This window comes from Mesoplodon bidens, assembly GCF_964165515.1.
Source record: "Mesoplodon bidens genome assembly, chromosome: 19".
Lineage (NCBI taxonomy): Eukaryota > Metazoa > Chordata > Mammalia > Artiodactyla > Ziphiidae > Mesoplodon > Mesoplodon bidens.
Window position 1 is genome coordinate 41,327,807 of NC_138179.1, and position 16,823 is coordinate 41,344,629.

Here is a 16,823-nt window from a genome sequence, read left to right on the forward strand (position 1 = left end):
CCCAAGCACATGAACCTTCAGCGTGGAGCCCACAGGGCCAGTGGCACTGGAACATCTCGGGGCTCCAGGTGTAGCAAATCTGAGGACCAGGGCTCCGAGGAAGGCTTCTTAAGCCTTAACATGCTCACAGGCCACCGGCATCTCACTAAGATGTAGACCCGATTCAGCAGAGCTGGGGCCTGGGAACCCGCATTTCTTACCAGCTCAGGAGATGCCACTGCTGGGGCCTGGGAGGGCAGCCCTCTGCCTAGCTGGGGGCCCTGCGCTTGGGAGAGATGTCCTCCCTGTGGGGTTCCTGCTGGTTTGCCCAGGCCCATAGGAGATACTGGCCACCAGGGGAAGGGGCCCAGCTAAGCAGAGCCACATGCTGCTGCCCGTCTGCCCACCTTGTTGATGACCTCCACCTTGATTTCTTCCTCATCAGCAATGGCTTTCTCTTTGCTGACTTTCTCTGTTTCCACACCCACCACGTGGATCAGCTTGTCCGCATTCTCGTTTTTCTGCTTGAGCTCAGTCTCCTGAATTGCCAGCTTGGCTTTTAAATCATCCACCTAGAGGAGGATGTAAGAGACAGGCAGGCTGGGGCCCCGGCCACCACACGCTGCCCCCTACTCGGCCGGGCTGGTGGCCATGGGAGCCGCGGGGCCGAGCAGAACAGCAGGCCTGCCGGTTGCTTACCACTCCCTGTGACGCATTTCTAAGTGCTTTTTCAGCTTCTCCAAGGTAAGTATTTACTGAGCACCGACTGTGTACACAGGGTCGCAAGTATAAGACCCATTCCTGTTGTTCAACGGGGTGGCAATCAAGGTGGCCGGATAAAAACAATGTCAGCAGAGGCAGGGTGCTGAGGAGTTCTGGGGAGGCTGGCGGGGCTGTGAAAGTCTGGAGCCGGGGATAAAAAGCTCCCTTGGGCACTCGGGTGAGGCCCTAGGCAGCCAGGCGGAGGGAGTTCTGGGAAGTGGTAAGTGATGGGCTGAGACACCCTTCCCCATCTGGATGCTTTCTAGCACGAGGCCATGCCGTTGCTGTAACCGCCCTCCCCTGGGTGCATTTCCTGTGTCCCAGGACCACTCCCAGAAGGTACCTTTGGGGAAAAAGAAACGCTTGCTGAGCCGGGCTTCTCCCTTGTTCCTATCCAGGGAGGGAGCAGGCTGCTTCTTGGCTCCAGCAAGCTCTGTCCAAGGAATGGACAGCCCCACCACCGTGTTCCCCTCTCCGCCCCCATGGGGTGGTCTTGGCTCCATGCAGCAGCCTGTGTCAGGGGCCACCCTCCACCTGTGCTTTTGCAGCTCCAAGGCCTGCGGCAGCTGTTTACCAGGCTCCCACGGAGACGCCAACAGTGGGCAGTAAAGAGGGAGCCGGGGCTACACCACGGAGGATATTTAAAACCACGCAGAAAACTTAAAAATTAACATGGCGTGAAAGTACGGCAGGTGCTCTTCCATCTGGGCACCGCAGTGTGAACGGGGCTCCGGGATGGACCCGCCTCCATGGGCTGCACTTGACTGGATGAGCAAACCCCACCAGACGCGGGACCCCCGGGAAGCACCCGACGTAACATTGGCACCCGGAAGGCGTTTGGGATCCATCGTCTAGGTTAAAACACGTATACCTGCTGTAGTTTGCCAGTGGAAGTTTCTCCAAGGCAGGGGTCCCAGTCCCCTTACTTTGTGTCACATGCCTAGGGGAAGGTTCTGGAAGCACATCCTGAGGCCCCAGCTCTCCTACCTGAGAGGCTGTGCTCTGCAGCTTCATCAGCCCGTTCTCCAGCCTCTCGATTTTGGCGACCAGCTCCATCCTCTTCTTGGCCAGTAGGTTCTGGTACAGTTTGATCTGCTCCAGGAAGGTTTTGGGCGTGGTGTAGTTGTAGCGCCTCTCGGTGGCGAGGTACACCTTGGACATCTCATTGACGGTCGTGTGCACGTAGGACATGAACAGGCTGATGGAGGCCTTAACTTCTGGCTACAAAGACAAGACAGAACCATTCATTCCCCGGTGCCCTGATGGAAGAGGAGGCTGCTGGCCACAGTGGACCACAAGGTGGGTTCCCTTCCTCGCTGAGGGTCCTGGATGAGTGGTACCCCCTCTGTCAACCTTGGCAGTTCAGCTGTCAAATGAGGCTCAAGACAACAAGGCCTACAGGGCTCCCATGGGCGATGGTGGTATTGCACCACCAAGGGGCCCAGTCAGAACCAAGGTTGTTACTGTTCTCTCTCTGACTCACACACTTGCATATGCAACATGCTTGAATAACCAGGTATTTCTGCAAGCATTTATTGGACATTTCCTGTTCCAGGCCCTGGGGTTTTAGTAACTCCTTTCCCAGCCCCCTCTGGCCCGCGTCCACGCCAGGGTCACAGCCCCACCACCTGGGCCTGCCCCACCTGCCCGAAGACAGGCACTGGGAGCTTTGCCCCAGGAATTGTTCAAGAGATATTAACAGTAATTCAGGTTAATTTGGGAATGTGTTCATCTGACACATGCTTCTTCGGCATCTACTCTGCAGCCCTCGCTGGTGCCAGTGGTGGGGCCATTCGCCGGTCCCAGGAGACCCCCGCCTCTACAGGCACTCGGGGTGTGGAGGACACGTGATGGCGGCATTTCTGGGAAAGGCCCGGCTTGCAACTGAATGCTCTAACAGTGATAATCGGGGGGCTTTACCCATCTTTAAAAACTAGGGAAGAGGTTAATTTCAGGCTTATTTTATTCCACTTAATAACTGAATATGTGTTCAAAATAAAGCAGACACGATAACCACGTGGGATTTATTCTAGGCCTGTGTATCACTTGCATCAGCTGGGTCACAGGTTAATGCCCATTTATAGGCCGGCAATGAGCACAAACGATGAATGCGGGCACCGTCTTTCAATAAAAGAAAGACACTGTAGGGACTTCCTTGGTGGTCCAGTGGTAAAGAATCCACCTTCCAATGCAGGGGATGTGGCTTTGATCCCCGGTCAGGAAACTAGGATCCCACATGCCACGGGACAACTAAGCCCGCAGGCAACAACTGAGCTCGTGCGCCTCAACTAGCGAACCTGCGAGCCGCAGACTACAGAGCCCACGCGCTCTGGGACCCGTGGGCCACAACTAGAGAGAGAAAACTCACATGCCACAACTAGACAGAAGCCCGTGCGCCACAAAGAAGATACTGCGTGCCGCAACTAACACACGGCCCAGCCAAAAAATAAAACAAATAAATAAATAAAATGTTAAAAAAAAGAGCCTTAAAAAAAAATAAAGACACTGTCAAGGAAAAGGAAAAAAAAAAAGGAAAGAAGGCTTATATCACCCGGTCTTACTTGTCATGCCCTATAAAAGGCAGGTCAACTGCCTGGAGGGGTGGGATGGGGAGGGTGGGAGGGAGGGAGATGCATGAGGGAAGGGATGTGGGAACAGATGTATATGTATGACTGATTCACTTTCTTATAAAGCAGAAACTAATAAAAAATAAATAAATAAATAAATAAAATAAAAAAAGAGAAAAAAGAAAAAAAAAAAAAAGGCAGGTCAAAGGTGAGGCAGCGGCCCTGGGCAGGGCCCTGGGGGCAGAGCCATGCTGGAGCCCAAGGCAAGAGGACAAAGTGTGCGCCCGTACACATTTAGCAAAGTACATACGGGCTGTACAGTCGGCTCCAGTCAGGGACTATGTCCAAAGCCCAAGCGGCTCAATCTGTTTGCATGTGGGATCCCCCGGAACCAGCCCTGTGGGCCCGTGGCCGCATGAGGCCCGGAACACCCAGCTGATTGAAACGACCATTTCCCTGGCACAGTAACTCGGGGCCAGAAAACCAACAAACGGCAGCCTGTCTTTGTTTACAATTTTGATACTTTTGAGCATTTCAGCATTAATGTTGATTTTTTAAAATACTGCATTAAAACATCACCGATCTTGATTAAGTTTTTGGTGCCCCCTTAAGTTTTGCACCCAAGGCGAGTACCTCAGCTGCCTCACCCTACTCCCGGCCCGAGGGGGGCCCCTCCCTCCCGGCTCTGTGTCCCGTGATTCACCTGAATCCCCTTGGTGTCCTCAAGGAAGCGAGTGCTGACGGACACCAGGGCGTCCTCTGGCCACTCATGGAACCAGTCGATGGCTGTGCAGTTGACCACGGCAGGGAATTTTCTTGCTCGTACACGCAGGACGGAGCCCACGGGGGAGAAACACAGGATTACCTAGAAGTGGACACAGTTGCTGCTGGTTGGGGGACGGCGATGCTGGGGCCGAATCGCGCTGCTTTTGCAGAAAGCCCCATTAGAAGGAAAAGCTCTCTGCATGATGTCTGTCTCCAAGTGCGGGGGTGGGGAGAACATTCCCAGGTCCGGGCTGGCAGTGTGGCCATTGCATCAGGATGTGAGGGTGCAGGGGAGCCCCGAGCCCTCCTGAGGTGGCCCCACAAAGGGGGAAGGAGGGCTGGGTGCAGGAGGGAGTGGGGCGTGGGCAACCACACTGGGTAGGTGAGGTCCCAGAACAGGGAGGACTATGGTCCTTTAGCAGGTCTGGTCCTTGTGGGGGAGGGAGGAACGAGAGCAGGGCCAGCTGTCCTACTGGTCACAGATGAGGAGGGAGAGAAGGACCCAAAGTGCTCTCGGTCTAACTTGGGTAGCTCAGTCAGCTTCCCCAAAGGGGAATGTTGAAGGTCAAGGTGAACTAATCTATTTAAACGTGCTCTTTGGGGCGGGGATGTGCATATAGAAATCACTTCTTTCGGCCACAAGGCACTTCTAACAGCACACCTCCATCAGGCAGCCCACCATACTCTCCTAATACTCTTCCATTTCCTCTGAGGAAACAGCCCCTAACTACCCCCCGAGTGAAGAACCAGCCCTTACACCGTCCCCGGGACCCCCCCACCCCAAGCCCGGGACCCCCTACCTTCAGGTGCCTGCGCACTTTCTCAATGAAGAATTTCCAGCATGCCTCCCGAGTGTCCGTCAGGCCCAGGGACTTCACTTGTGGCCGCATGGAGGAGATGATGTTCTCCACCTCGTCGTCTGTAAACAGCCCCAGGATCTCCCCCGAGGCCAGCAGGTCATTGATCAGCACCAGAAACTGCTCCTCGGCCACCTGGGAGTCCGTCATCAGGAACACCGAGGGAACGTTCTTCACGGCTGACTTGATGTACTGGGCACCGAGGTCGAGCTGGACCCGAGGAGGACACCCTCAGAGGTCTTGCCAAGAAGATGCTCGTGTAGAAGCATCTTCCACCACCATCCAGACGGGGGCACCCAGAGATCAGCTCCGTAAGAAATGGGCCGGGTCCGTAGATGGAGACCCAGGGCCTTCAGTGGAGGACAGCCAGGCTTGTGGCGGCTCTACTCGCCACAGGTCCAAAGTGGAAGCAACCCAGGCGTCCCTCGATGGATGGATGGATAAACACAATGGGGTCCATTCACACAGTGGGATATTATTCTGCCTTAAGAAGGAAGGAAATTCTGACCGTGCTACAACACAGAGGAACCTAGAAGACATTATGCTGAGTGAAATCAGCCAGTCACAAAAGGACAAATAGGACTTGTCCTCATGTGAGTACAATTCCACTCATACGAGGTCCCTGGCAGAGTCGGATTCATGGAGACAGAAAATAGGACGGTGGGTGCCAGGGGCTGTGGGGACCGGGCAGGGGGAGTTAGTGTTTCATGGGGACAGAGTTCTGTTTGGGAAGATGAGAAAGTTCTGGAGATGGATGATGGGGATGGTGGCACAATTATGTGAACGTATTAATGCCACTGAATGGTGTGGTTAAAATGGTAAATTTTGTGTTGTGTACGCTTTACCGCAAAAAAAGGAATAAAAAGCTTAAATGAAGACCCTGGAAGAGGCCCCAAATAAATACACCACAGGCTGGGAGGGGGAGGCTAGAAAGAATGAATAAGCCTCGAAGTATTGCCTCTGCTTCTCATAACTCCTACCGCATTACTAGTAGGTTTTAAAGAAATAACTTGACAAAACAATTGCATGGTAATTCTGGATGAATAAATGAAGGAGAATAGTAAAAAAAAAAAAAAAAAAAAAAAAGCATGTTACAGAGCAGTATGAATAGCTTGCTATGTTTGAAAAGTATGCCAATTTACATGTATAACTTGTAAATATATATTAAAATGTCTGTCAGTGTCATCCAAGTATGAATGTGAATTTTCAGGGGTTTGGTGATTTGCTTTTCTTTACCGTCTAATTTATTTTTTATTTTTTTTGCGGTACGTGGGCCTCTCACTGTTGTGGCCTCTCCCATTGTGGAGCGCAGGCTCTGGACGCGCAGGCTCAGCAGCCATGGCTCACGGGCCCAGCCGCTCCGCGGCACGTGGGGTCCTCCCAGACCAGGGCACGAACCCGTGTCCCCTGCATCGGCAGGCGGACTCTCAACCACTGCGCCACCAGGGAAGCCCTTTACTGTCTAATTTTTAAAGAAGACCTGAGAGCCTCTGTAATTATTTTAAAGGCTTTAAAATGTCCACTGTAGGCATCTCGAGTAGCTCTCTTCTGCCCTTTGGAAGCAGCACACCTCCCTGACATCTGTTCAGAGAGAAACATCACCAATGTCCCTCAGCTGGAGTTGACAGGGGTATAACTGGGGTCAAAAGGCAAGCTCCAAATTCCAGGTTTTTTGGACAAGCTTAAAAAACAAATCAAAGGGAAGCCCTGAGCCTGGGAGAGCAGAGGCCTCAGGTGGGATCCGAGCCCTGGTTGCGCCCTTGGGCGTGGCCTCCAAGGCAGGTCCTACTTGGAGAGGCGGCGAGGCCTTGGTGTTGAGACACATCACTCTTCCCATTTTACAGTCCATCATGGATGTGGGCTGGGGGCCGACAACGCCAGAATCAGCCGTACGTATCTAAACGCGGGAGCTTCACTGCGTGCGTGAGCCCGGCGGTCGTCCTGGGGGAGGCGAGTGTGGCGATTGCACAACAGAGGGCAGCTCCTGGCTGGTGCGGGCTCAACTGGCACTGCTGTCATGCTGACCCCTGAGCGTTCCTCCCTCCTGTGGTTTGGGAATGAACGAATTTGGGAAGGGCCGCGAAGTTCCACCAGGTTCAGCTTTTGAATCCCGTTCGACTGGCTGAGGCAAGGGATCTGCTTGGAGCGAGGGAAGCTAGTTGCTGCAGGGACCCAGGTCAGAGCGGAAGGTTCTGGAAAGACCGATGGTCCCTAAAGGCCGAGGGCCAGCGTGGCGGCCCCGGGCCTGCAGCACTGCTTTTCCCCCTATCCCGCTTGCCCCTCTCCTGGAGAATCGGGGTTCGCTGCGCCTTCTGGCCGCTGCCCTTTCTCTTTGGCTTCTGCTCCCGGGCTCTCTCCTGGGACCCCCAGGGGAACCTCCTCCGGCCGAGACCTCAGGGCCTCTCCTCGGCCGCAGCCCACTGTCCTGCCTGGAGCCTCTGCGGCCTCGACTGTCGTGAAGCTCGGCCCTCTCTGGCCTTCCTGCTGTGGCGCTTGCTCCGTCCCTGCTGACCGCTGCTCCGGCCCGCGGTCCTCGTCCTGCCTGCCCCGGGATCCCGTTCTCCTCAGCCTCTGCACCTCTCTGGCATGGACTCTGCCACCCCCACGTGCTCAGGCTGAGGGGCCGAGATCTCCACCTGCCGCCCTCTCCTGCACGTCCCCGCCCCACAGGTCCCAGTGCGCCGTGGCCGTCTCCTGCCAGGCGTCCCCTCAGTTCCTCCGACGCCCACGCCCACGAGGCCGCACATTATCTTGGTTTCTCCGCACTGGAGTCCTGGCCGCCCGCGCCCCCCACCCAGTCCCCCCGTCCTTAGCTCCTGTCTGCTCGAGGGAGACATCATGTCAGTAATTGCTCCAGCTGCCAACGTCACGGTCAGCCCCACGAGCTCAGCTCCGGGGGTCCCCTCCTCACTCACCATCGAGGAGGAGGGAGCGGGTCCGGACAGCGGCACCCGAGGATGTTAAAGACCGCCTGCGTCTGGGTGCATCTCGGGACCGGCGGTAACAGAGTGGGGTGCACACTCCCCTCTCTAGCCGGGACACACTTCCGGGGCCCCTCGCAGCCGTCGTCATCGCCGGCAGAGACGAAGAAACCAGGAGCCCAGGTTGGGGGTGAGTCTCAGGGAAGAGGGTCGAAGAGGTGTGGCCAGGGGCGCCCTCCTCCTCCTGCCTTGCCGGCTGCAGGAAGGCAAGCGCTCGCCCCGCCTGCCCCTCCCCAGTCAGCATTTGCTGAAGGTCGAGGGGGCCGCCCAAGCTGCTGGGACATGGGCCTGGCCCCTCACTCAGCTTAAAGCATTTCTCCAGAGGGTCCGGCCCAGCTCTCTGGGCTACTACTCGGGCCTCGGGAAGAGGGCTCACAGAAGTCAAAAGCACGCCACTGCCTGGCCGGGGGACGCAGCAGGTGGGAGTCCAGCTAAGGTCCCATTCCTCTGGTCAGTGCAGGGCAGAGCGCTCGCCCACGACGAGGGTCTCGCTCCGTCTCTCCCTCCTCCCTTCTTGTTGCACTGCCTGGTTGCAGCCTTCGTGGGGTCACCGGGGCTCCTGTGGTACCCCACTACCCGTCACCCCTGAGCGATCTCTGCTGTCTTCAAGCCATCTTCCACTCTGTCCCAGAACACCACCAGATCCTGCCCCTCCTCTGCGCAAATGACCTTGACAGTATCTTGTTTTCTTGGGACCAAGTCCAGGGTTTTCCATGAGGCACACGATGGCCCTTGGGTTTGGATCCTGACCCTTTTCCCGCCGCGTCTCCAAACTCCAGTGGCTGCTCGTGGCTTATGGTACGACTTTATAATAATGTTACATCTTCACGTACGCATCTGTTACGCTAATAACATATACATTGTTAACTTCTTACTGTGACACTATCATTAGAACAATAATAATACATCTTATAACTGCTCAGGAGTCTGCTTCCCCTAATATGACGCAAGGTCTGACGCAAGGTCCTACAGCCCTGTTTAGGGCTGCCCTTACTTCCGAATCCACAGAAGCTACTTAATAAATAACAAATATAATAATAAATACCTAATAAATGATAACAAATGAGGAGTACAAACCCAGTTCATCACGGGCGTAGGAGCAATGAATTGTGATGAAACATCACAGAGTTGCTGCAGCTAATGCCAGGGGATGAAACAGCAGCTGCCACAGTCGGCCCCAAAGTGAGGCCAACAAAATCCTCACAAGGACAGAGCAAAGAGTATGATGCAATCAAGAAAATAAAGCAACACGATGAAGCTAACAGACTAGAAACTTCTCCAGTGGAGACAACTCAGTACAACTGTACAGCTCCAGATGCGAGGATTCTAACCACCCTGAGTGCCCTCGGGGAGTCAGTGCAAACCCACTCGCTCGGCTTGGCTGAGCACCGCTAAGACCCACGACGCGCCGGTTCAGTTCAGGAGGCGGGGTCTGGCAGAACCTACATTAGGGAGACCTCTCCCTTAAGGCTGGGATTTTAAAAATACAGCCAGCTGGCTAGTCCTTTGATAGGAAGAGCAGAACGCACTGGGGGCAATGACAAGCTGGACGCTTACCTGGAGGCCGCTGTCCCTGGCACAGCCTGCTTGGCATCGTCGGGAGAGCAGGGCTGAGAACTAGCTCACCGTCCCCATCGTCCTTCCTGGGGCCTCTACCCGCAGACCACCCCCTCCTGCTGAGGTCCCAGGGTGCCAGGCTCTGGCAGGGGTCCAGGCCATCCCCCTAAGGCCACCTGGCCAGCAACTGCCTCGGAGCCGTGAGCGGAGGGGAGGGTCCCCTGGGTCTGGCACTGTCCTGGCCCACAGAAGCAGCCTGGACACCAAGGCAAAGAGAGATGAGCCGTGTTAACGTGGTCCAATCAATTTCAGCTCTAATGCGAGACACAACAATGGTAAGCTCTAGACTGATCGTGTTTGACTAGCACACAGGTCCCTGAGAGAGCAAATCTTCGGGAAAAAGAAATCAATAAAAAGCCTCGGCGGCCCATCTTGGGGATGGGAGACCTGAGTCAAGCTTATATTTATTTGATTAATTCAAAAAAGCAGCCTCGGGGTTTCCCTGGTAGCGCAGTGGTTGAGAGTCCGCCTGCTGATGCAGGGGACACGGGTTCATGCCCCGGTCCAGGAAGATCCCACATGCCGTGGAGCGGCTGGGCCCGTGAGCCATGGCCGCTGAGCCTGCGCGTCCGGAGCCTGTGCTCCGCAACGGGAGAGGCCACGGCGGTGAGAGGCCCGCGTACCGCAAAAAACAAACAAACAAACAAAAAAGCAGCCTCCCAGAACCCTGAGCAGGTAGTTAGACAGCTAGTGAGTACTGGTTCTGAATTATTTAATCTGGAAAACTGGGAAAGATGCGGCACGGTTTGATGACCAGAGACGAGAACCAAATCCCTTTGCCGCTGTTATCTGAGGTGACTCTCTACTGGCTCTAATCTACTGGAAACCCACACTTCCTTTTACCTTCGTCACATGGCCGTGGGCACCGGCCGAATATGTCCCTGGCCTTTACCGTCTAAGATAAACACCCTGCTGGTGACCTTCACGTTCTCTGCGCTGGATGCTTCGCTTGGGGAACGGGAGTGGGGAGACTCTTCTCCACTCCCCCTCCCAAAGGGCGGCTTATTGAAAGGCGACATCTCACCTTGAGGTCTGGGATCCCGTAGCCCTTCTTGAGGGTGATCTGGAACACGTCCAGCGCGCTGATGTACGCGGCCAGGCGGGAGAGGCTCTGCTTGCCGCTGCCGCCCACCCCCACCAGCAGGGCGTTGCCCCGTGGGGACTCCAGGATGCGGTTGATCCTGCAGATGTGGGCCACCGCATCCTCAAACAGCACCTGAAGAGACCAGACCAGAGAGACCCCGGGCGTCTCACCGCGCAGACACACCTCCCTCGTCCCTCCCCACCCCCCTGATGCCTGCTTGAGCCCCGCTCACCAGGTTCATGACTGCGTTGACCTCGTTGTAACTGTCCAGGACTTCCACCAGGAGCTTGCTCAGGGGAGCCACGTCAGTCACCGGCAGGTACTTGGGATCGCCGATCCCGTGAGCAAAGTGGCAGTAGATACTGGGTTTGGCGAATAAGAGCTCGTCACCAAGATCCTAGACGTCAGAGACAAGATGCTCCTGTTGTCGCTGCCTCGGGCACACACATCACGAACAGCAGCCCGAGCACCTTGCCTGGCGGCCTCAGAATGTCAGGCCACGTCTGCAGGGGCCCACGCTGCTGCTACCAGGGGCCCTGCAAACCACTGGGCAAAATCCCCTGGTCCCTGCCACATCGGGAATAAATGGAGAGTCCAGAAAAATGATTCTACCACAAAAACCCAGGACACACCAGCGGAGCACGTGGACCCCAGCAGAGCTGTTTGTGCCCAGTGGCTGGAGGGAGGTCTTCACATCCTAACCTGTTGAGGGCTCCACTTCTCCTCGCTCGGGCCACACCCATGTGGCAGAGTCATCTCGTGGGACCCAACGTGGTCCTTCCCATGCCCAGCCCAGGGCCCTCGCAGTGGGGTGGGGATTGCCACAGGGTCCCGACACTCTGCCCCTCGGAGCCTTCCTGGGCTTGGCAGGGGGACATGGCGGCCTGACGTACGTCGAAGAACTTCTTGGTGGAAGCGATGGCCACTCTGCACAACATCTCCTGGTCCTTCTCATCTACCATCCTGTCGCCGTACACACGTTCGGCTTCGTGCAGCCAGAGGCGGACAAGGTCTAGTGGGATTTTCAGGATCTCTGTGGTGGAGAACAAGAGCCCCTGCCCCAGATGCGGGATGGTCGGCATCCTTAGCTGTGTCCGGGAGGCAAGCCAAGCACTGCGTGTGGATTAAACGAGAAAGTGGCCGCTTCCCCAGGGGATGACCCTTTAGGCTGTGGTACAGTGTCCACTGGAGGTCCAGGAAGCCACAGACTGCCAAGGCCGCGCAAATCCTGGAAGCTGGAGGTTGTGTCTGTGGCCTGAGAGACGTGGGGGGATTCTCCTCACGAGACAGGGTTAAGGGCTGCCCCCTCTAAGGGGGTGGACGGTGGGGAAAGGGACAAGGGGGCTGATCAGGCAGAAGCCCGACTACGGGAGGCCATGGAGTGGCCGGCGAGCTTGGGCTGTGCGGCAAGCCTGCCCAGGCCCAGTCCTGGCTTGGCCGTTTACTAACCAAGTGACCTGGCAGGTTCAACAGGTGCTTTTTTTCCAGGCCCCTATTCTGGGCTCTGGGGACACAGTGATGATGGGACTGACCCTGCCTTCATGGAGTTTGCCTTCTAGTGGGGAGATGTAACCAGACAAAATCACAAGGTAATTACACATTGTGATGTGTGCTATGAGTGACATAAACAGGGACAGTGAGACAGAGTGTGGGGGGATGAGGAGGGGCCTCTTGAGGGCACGACATTTGAGCTGACGCTCGAAGTGGAGGGAGCCTTAGACTTCCCATCTGTAAAATGGGGATATACGAGCGTTACATGTTGTTTAGAGGAGAAAATGGGGATGTAAGTGGCCAAACCCATCAGCTAGCTCAGTCAATACATAAGAGGAAACATCATCACCACCATCAGCACCATCAAGACTACAACCATCACCACCACCATCACCATCACCATCATCATCACCATCAATATCCCCACCATCATCACCATCATTACGACCACCATCATCACCATCACTACCATTATCATCATCACCATTATTATCGCCATCATCACTATCACCATTATCACCACCATGGTCACCATCATCACCATCATTATCACTATCACCACAGTCCCCATCATCATCAACATCATCACTGTAATCAGTCCCCAGATCACTTTGCTTTCTCTCCTGAGAGCAGCAGAGGAGGAGAGCATCTGTGGGTCAGGCCTTGGCCATAAGGTGACATGACATAGCGCTAAAAGCAGTACCTGGAAAATATTGGAGAGGTCCCTGAGGTTGAAGACATAATGAAACTTAATGGCTGTGGGCAGAAACGTTGATGTCACTTTCTGGTGCAGGGCTGTTCCAGGAAAAAGACACATCAATTCTTGCACACTCTTAATGGCCTCAGGAAGTGCAAAGCTTAAGCTATAGTTTCTAAAGCAAATGGACTGTGAGATGGTGACAATTTAAGTAAGAAATCTGCAGAGCTGAGGAAGGAGGAAGTTCGCTACTCCACTGATGTGTAAATTGTTTCTGTATACTGAATTTCCTATCCTCTGCCTCCCCCTCAAGCAATTGGATTTCACAATACCTCAACAGCATCGTTAAAAAAAAATAATGACTTGGAAGTATAAACAAAACATTCACCAGGGGAAAATATGAAGCCTCCGTCAGCCCCAAAAAGCAGCGGGCCTCACTGACAGGAGAGGGGGCAAGGCAGGTCAGCTTACCCAGGGCGGACGCCACCAGATGGCTGCTCATCTTCTGGACTACCATGGGGACCGAGCGATAGGCCAGGTGCTGGGCCAGGATGGTGCTGTAGATGCTCATGAGAGCCTCCTGGCCCGGGAAGCTCACGGCAAACACACAGAAGTGGCGCTGCCCGGAACAACCAGGGACCCTCGTCAGGCTGCTCGTAGGGACCAGCTTGGGGCAGGGCCACCTTCCTGGTGGCCTAATGTCTCATGGGCATGGGCATGGTCAGAATGGACAGGTTCCCTCCTCATGCCATGTGTGAGGTAAAGCCCCCTTAGATATTGATTACATCTCAAACAGCCAAAGTCGTGTAATGCTCTCCAGAAAAAACTTGGAGGAGGCCAAAGAGTGCCTCATAGTGCAGCCTGGATTTAAATTCCAGGTCTCCACCTGCTTAGGGAATTCAGAGGTGAGGTCCTGCCTGGGTGGCGTTGCAGATAGAGTACAGGATTTCCTGTTAACTCTGAATTTCACATAGGAAATCTTTTTTTTTTTTAGTACAGATATGTCTCAAACATCGTATGGGGCATGATTTTCTGTTTATCTGAAATTCAGATTTGAGCAGGCATCTGTATTTTTATTTGCTAAGTCTGGCAGCCCTATGGGCTCACAGGGAGAGCTGACTAGCCTCTCAACACCCCCCCCACCCACTGGGAATGTCCTGACATCTTCTGAAAGGCTGGGGCGTCCTCCAGGGAATGCCAGCCCGCAGCCCCACAATCCCAAATCAATGCTTTCCTTCTCATTTGCCAAAGCGAGCCTTGGGCTCCTGCAGCTGACCGAGATGAGTCTGGGTCCTGCCTACCTGAAGCCTGGGGTCGATGGTGAAGGATCCAGCAGTGGGGTTCATGCACGCTACGTACTGACAGTTATGGATTTCCTTCAGTGTCAGCTTCTGTCGGTCATACCTGCGCGGGCAAGGCCAGCGTAAAGTCCTGCTGCCCGCCCCCAGGAGCCACCCCCGGCTCCCCCCACCCCAGTACTGCCCTGCATATGGTTAAAAAAAAAAAAAAACCTCAAAATAACAATGACATGTGAAATGGCCAGTTGTACTTCATACTCTTAAGAAAAATTTTGAAACAGGAGGCAACAGAGTGGCTCAGTGTTCAGGTCTGGGTTTATGTTCCAGCTCCTCCATTCAGTAGCATCGTGACTCTGGGGAGGCTGGCTAACCCCTCCGTGCCTCAGTGTTCTTATCTGTGCAATGGGTCATTATGAGGATGAATGGAGCTAATGCATGAAAATAAACTTAGAAGGGCACCTGAAATAGAGCAAGGGTTCCATAAATGTTTACCACCGCCCCCATCATCACTCTAATTATCAAGGATGGTGATGGTGACGATGATCAAATAAGTTGAAGAGTTTCCTCGGTGCCAGGGCACTGCTGACACTTCCAGGGGCTCAGATGAGGTCCAAGGCTATAAAGAGCTTGTGCATCTTTCATGTGCCTTTTACCTTTTGGCTTTTCCCCCCATTGTTTTGTTTTCTGTTAGGAGTTGGTGCTGACCCTTGTTGATTTGTGGGGGTTCTTTGTATGCCCCACATAGCAATCCACTGCCAGTGTCAGGCATTGCAAGTAATTTCTCCCGTTAATTCCACACCGTGCTTGTCCATGGTGTCTCTTGGTGAACAATGTTCCTCAGTTTTCAGGTAAGTCAAAGTAACCATTCTTTGGCCTTCTGGTCTGTGCTTTTGAAACCTAGGTTTGAGAAGTCCTTCCCACTCCCCACCTTTCCCCGGGTCACACTTTCTTCCACCAACGTGGCAGTTTCTCCTTTGGCTTGTGGGTCTGCCCTCCACGTGGGGCCCGCCTGATCTATGTGGTAGGGGGTGGTCTGTGTTGCTGTTTTTCTGCCCTTGCTGACAGAGCCTCTGAACAGTCCAGCCTTCCCTGTTGCTTGTGGGGCCCCTCCATCTGAAATTCTAGAGGGATCTTCCAAATCTGACTATGCCTCCCCCTCCTAGAGAGATTCTTCAGGACAAACTCAAGGGCAGGTGTGGACCCAGGGCTGAAGCTTCACAGCTCTTAGGGCCCTCTTAAAGAAGAGTACAATGCATCTTAGTTTTGTAAATTTTGCACGGATGCACGACCTGGTGAGCCATTTCAAGAGCATGCAACCAGGGCCCGGGAGAGTGAGGGGCCACCCCTGGGCCCTCCTGGGCCTCCCAGCAGATCCTCCCGTGGGGGCACGGGCAGTCCTCACGCATCCCTCCTGCTTTGCCCTCGGCCTCCTGCCCTGTCCCTCCCCAGACCTGTCCTGGGCCCTGGCCATCCCACACCACTTCCATGTCCTCACAGAACTCTCGCAGGGCTGCACTTCAAGTGTGCCCCGCCCCGGCCCAGCTTGTCACCTCCCCAGGGAGCCATCCCTAACACCCTGTTTCCACGTCACAGCCCACAGCCCCCATGGCTTCACTGCTGTCCTTGCTGGGTTCCTACAGCCCGTGAGCCCTGGAGTCGGTGTCATGTCATGGGGAAAGGCCAGCCATGGAGTCAGACATGTGGGCTTGACCTCCAGCTGGGCCTTTCCTCAGGGCTGTGACCGCCAGCAGGCCACTTATCCCCTCTGTGCCCTATTTCTCGGCAGTAAGAGGCAGGCTCCACGCATCCCCTCACTGAGCCCTGATGAGATTTCTCGGGTTCCTTTGGTCTCAAAACCCCCAGGTTTGGCCTGGGCCACTTGCCAGGTCATCATGGCACACTTCTTTCAAGTGATACTTGTTTTAACCACACTGAATGTTCTGACCTTTCCAGACTGCAAATGTAAACAGGCCACCCTCGGTTTTCCGTTGCCCTTGGGAGAAAGTGTTCTCTGTGCAGTGGTCCATGAGTCCTGGGGTCTGGCCGCCCCTGCCCTGGGCACCCTCTCCCTCTGGCTCTCATGCTCCAGCCACGCTGGGCTCCTATGGCCCCCTCCAGGGGCCACGCTCCCTCTGCCCATGGCATCTGCTGTGCCCGAGATGATCTCCCGCCAAAGTATTGACACTAAGGCCAGTAATGGAGCTCCCAGCTGCCTCCTCCCATCCCGGGTCTCTGACCCAGCCGCTGGGGTCCTCTGTGACTGCTCCCTTCACCCTGGAACTGCACCCCTCTGTCTTCTCTGCCATATGGACACTTCAATCGGAGGGGTACCTGTCTGTCCCTGCTCCATGGAACTGCAGGCCACAGCCGCTAGCCCGGGGCCTGGCAGATGCCCAGGGCGTATTTGCGGAATGTATGAGAGGAGGAGACCTTGACCCCCCCACCGCTCCCCAGACCTGTGACCCCATCAGCGTGGTCCTGTGTCCCAGCCCTGCATCCTCCCTGTGGCAACCCCCTAACACACACACACTCACCAGTGCCTGTGGTCCATGTGCTGCCGGAGGAGGGTGTGCGGGGCCACTGTCCCGTACTTGTCCACCTCAGGCATGTTCATGTCGTCGATGAAGTAGACCAGCTTCTTGGTGCCTGGTGGCCCGTAATTCCGCCCTGATTTCTTCTCCAGCGGCTTTTCGAGAACACCTAGAGAAGGGAATGGGGTGACTAC

General features: G+C 55.1%; 1 protein-coding gene across 2 annotated transcripts in view; it reads right to left on the minus strand.

The window, feature by feature from the left end:
* DNAH17 (dynein axonemal heavy chain 17) overlaps positions 1-16,823 on the minus strand; it is a gene marked incomplete at its 5' end in the record, with an annotated part of 111,890 nt that overhangs the window by 32,533 nt on the left and 62,534 nt on the right. For both annotated transcript variants that reach the window (XM_081218821.1, XM_081218820.1), the window contains 11 exons: positions 387-551; positions 1,729-1,962; positions 4,012-4,173; positions 4,874-5,140; positions 10,553-10,744; positions 10,845-11,009; positions 11,506-11,667; positions 12,807-12,898; positions 13,272-13,419; positions 14,102-14,204; positions 16,633-16,798. In XM_081218821.1, coding sequence (XP_081074947.1) covers positions 387-551; positions 1,729-1,962; positions 4,012-4,173; positions 4,874-5,140; positions 10,553-10,744; positions 10,845-11,009; positions 11,506-11,667; positions 12,807-12,898; positions 13,272-13,419; positions 14,102-14,204; positions 16,633-16,798 — 1,856 coding nt within the window. The remainder of the gene's footprint in view (positions 1-386; positions 552-1,728; positions 1,963-4,011; positions 4,174-4,873; positions 5,141-10,552; positions 10,745-10,844; positions 11,010-11,505; positions 11,668-12,806; positions 12,899-13,271; positions 13,420-14,101; positions 14,205-16,632; positions 16,799-16,823) is intronic.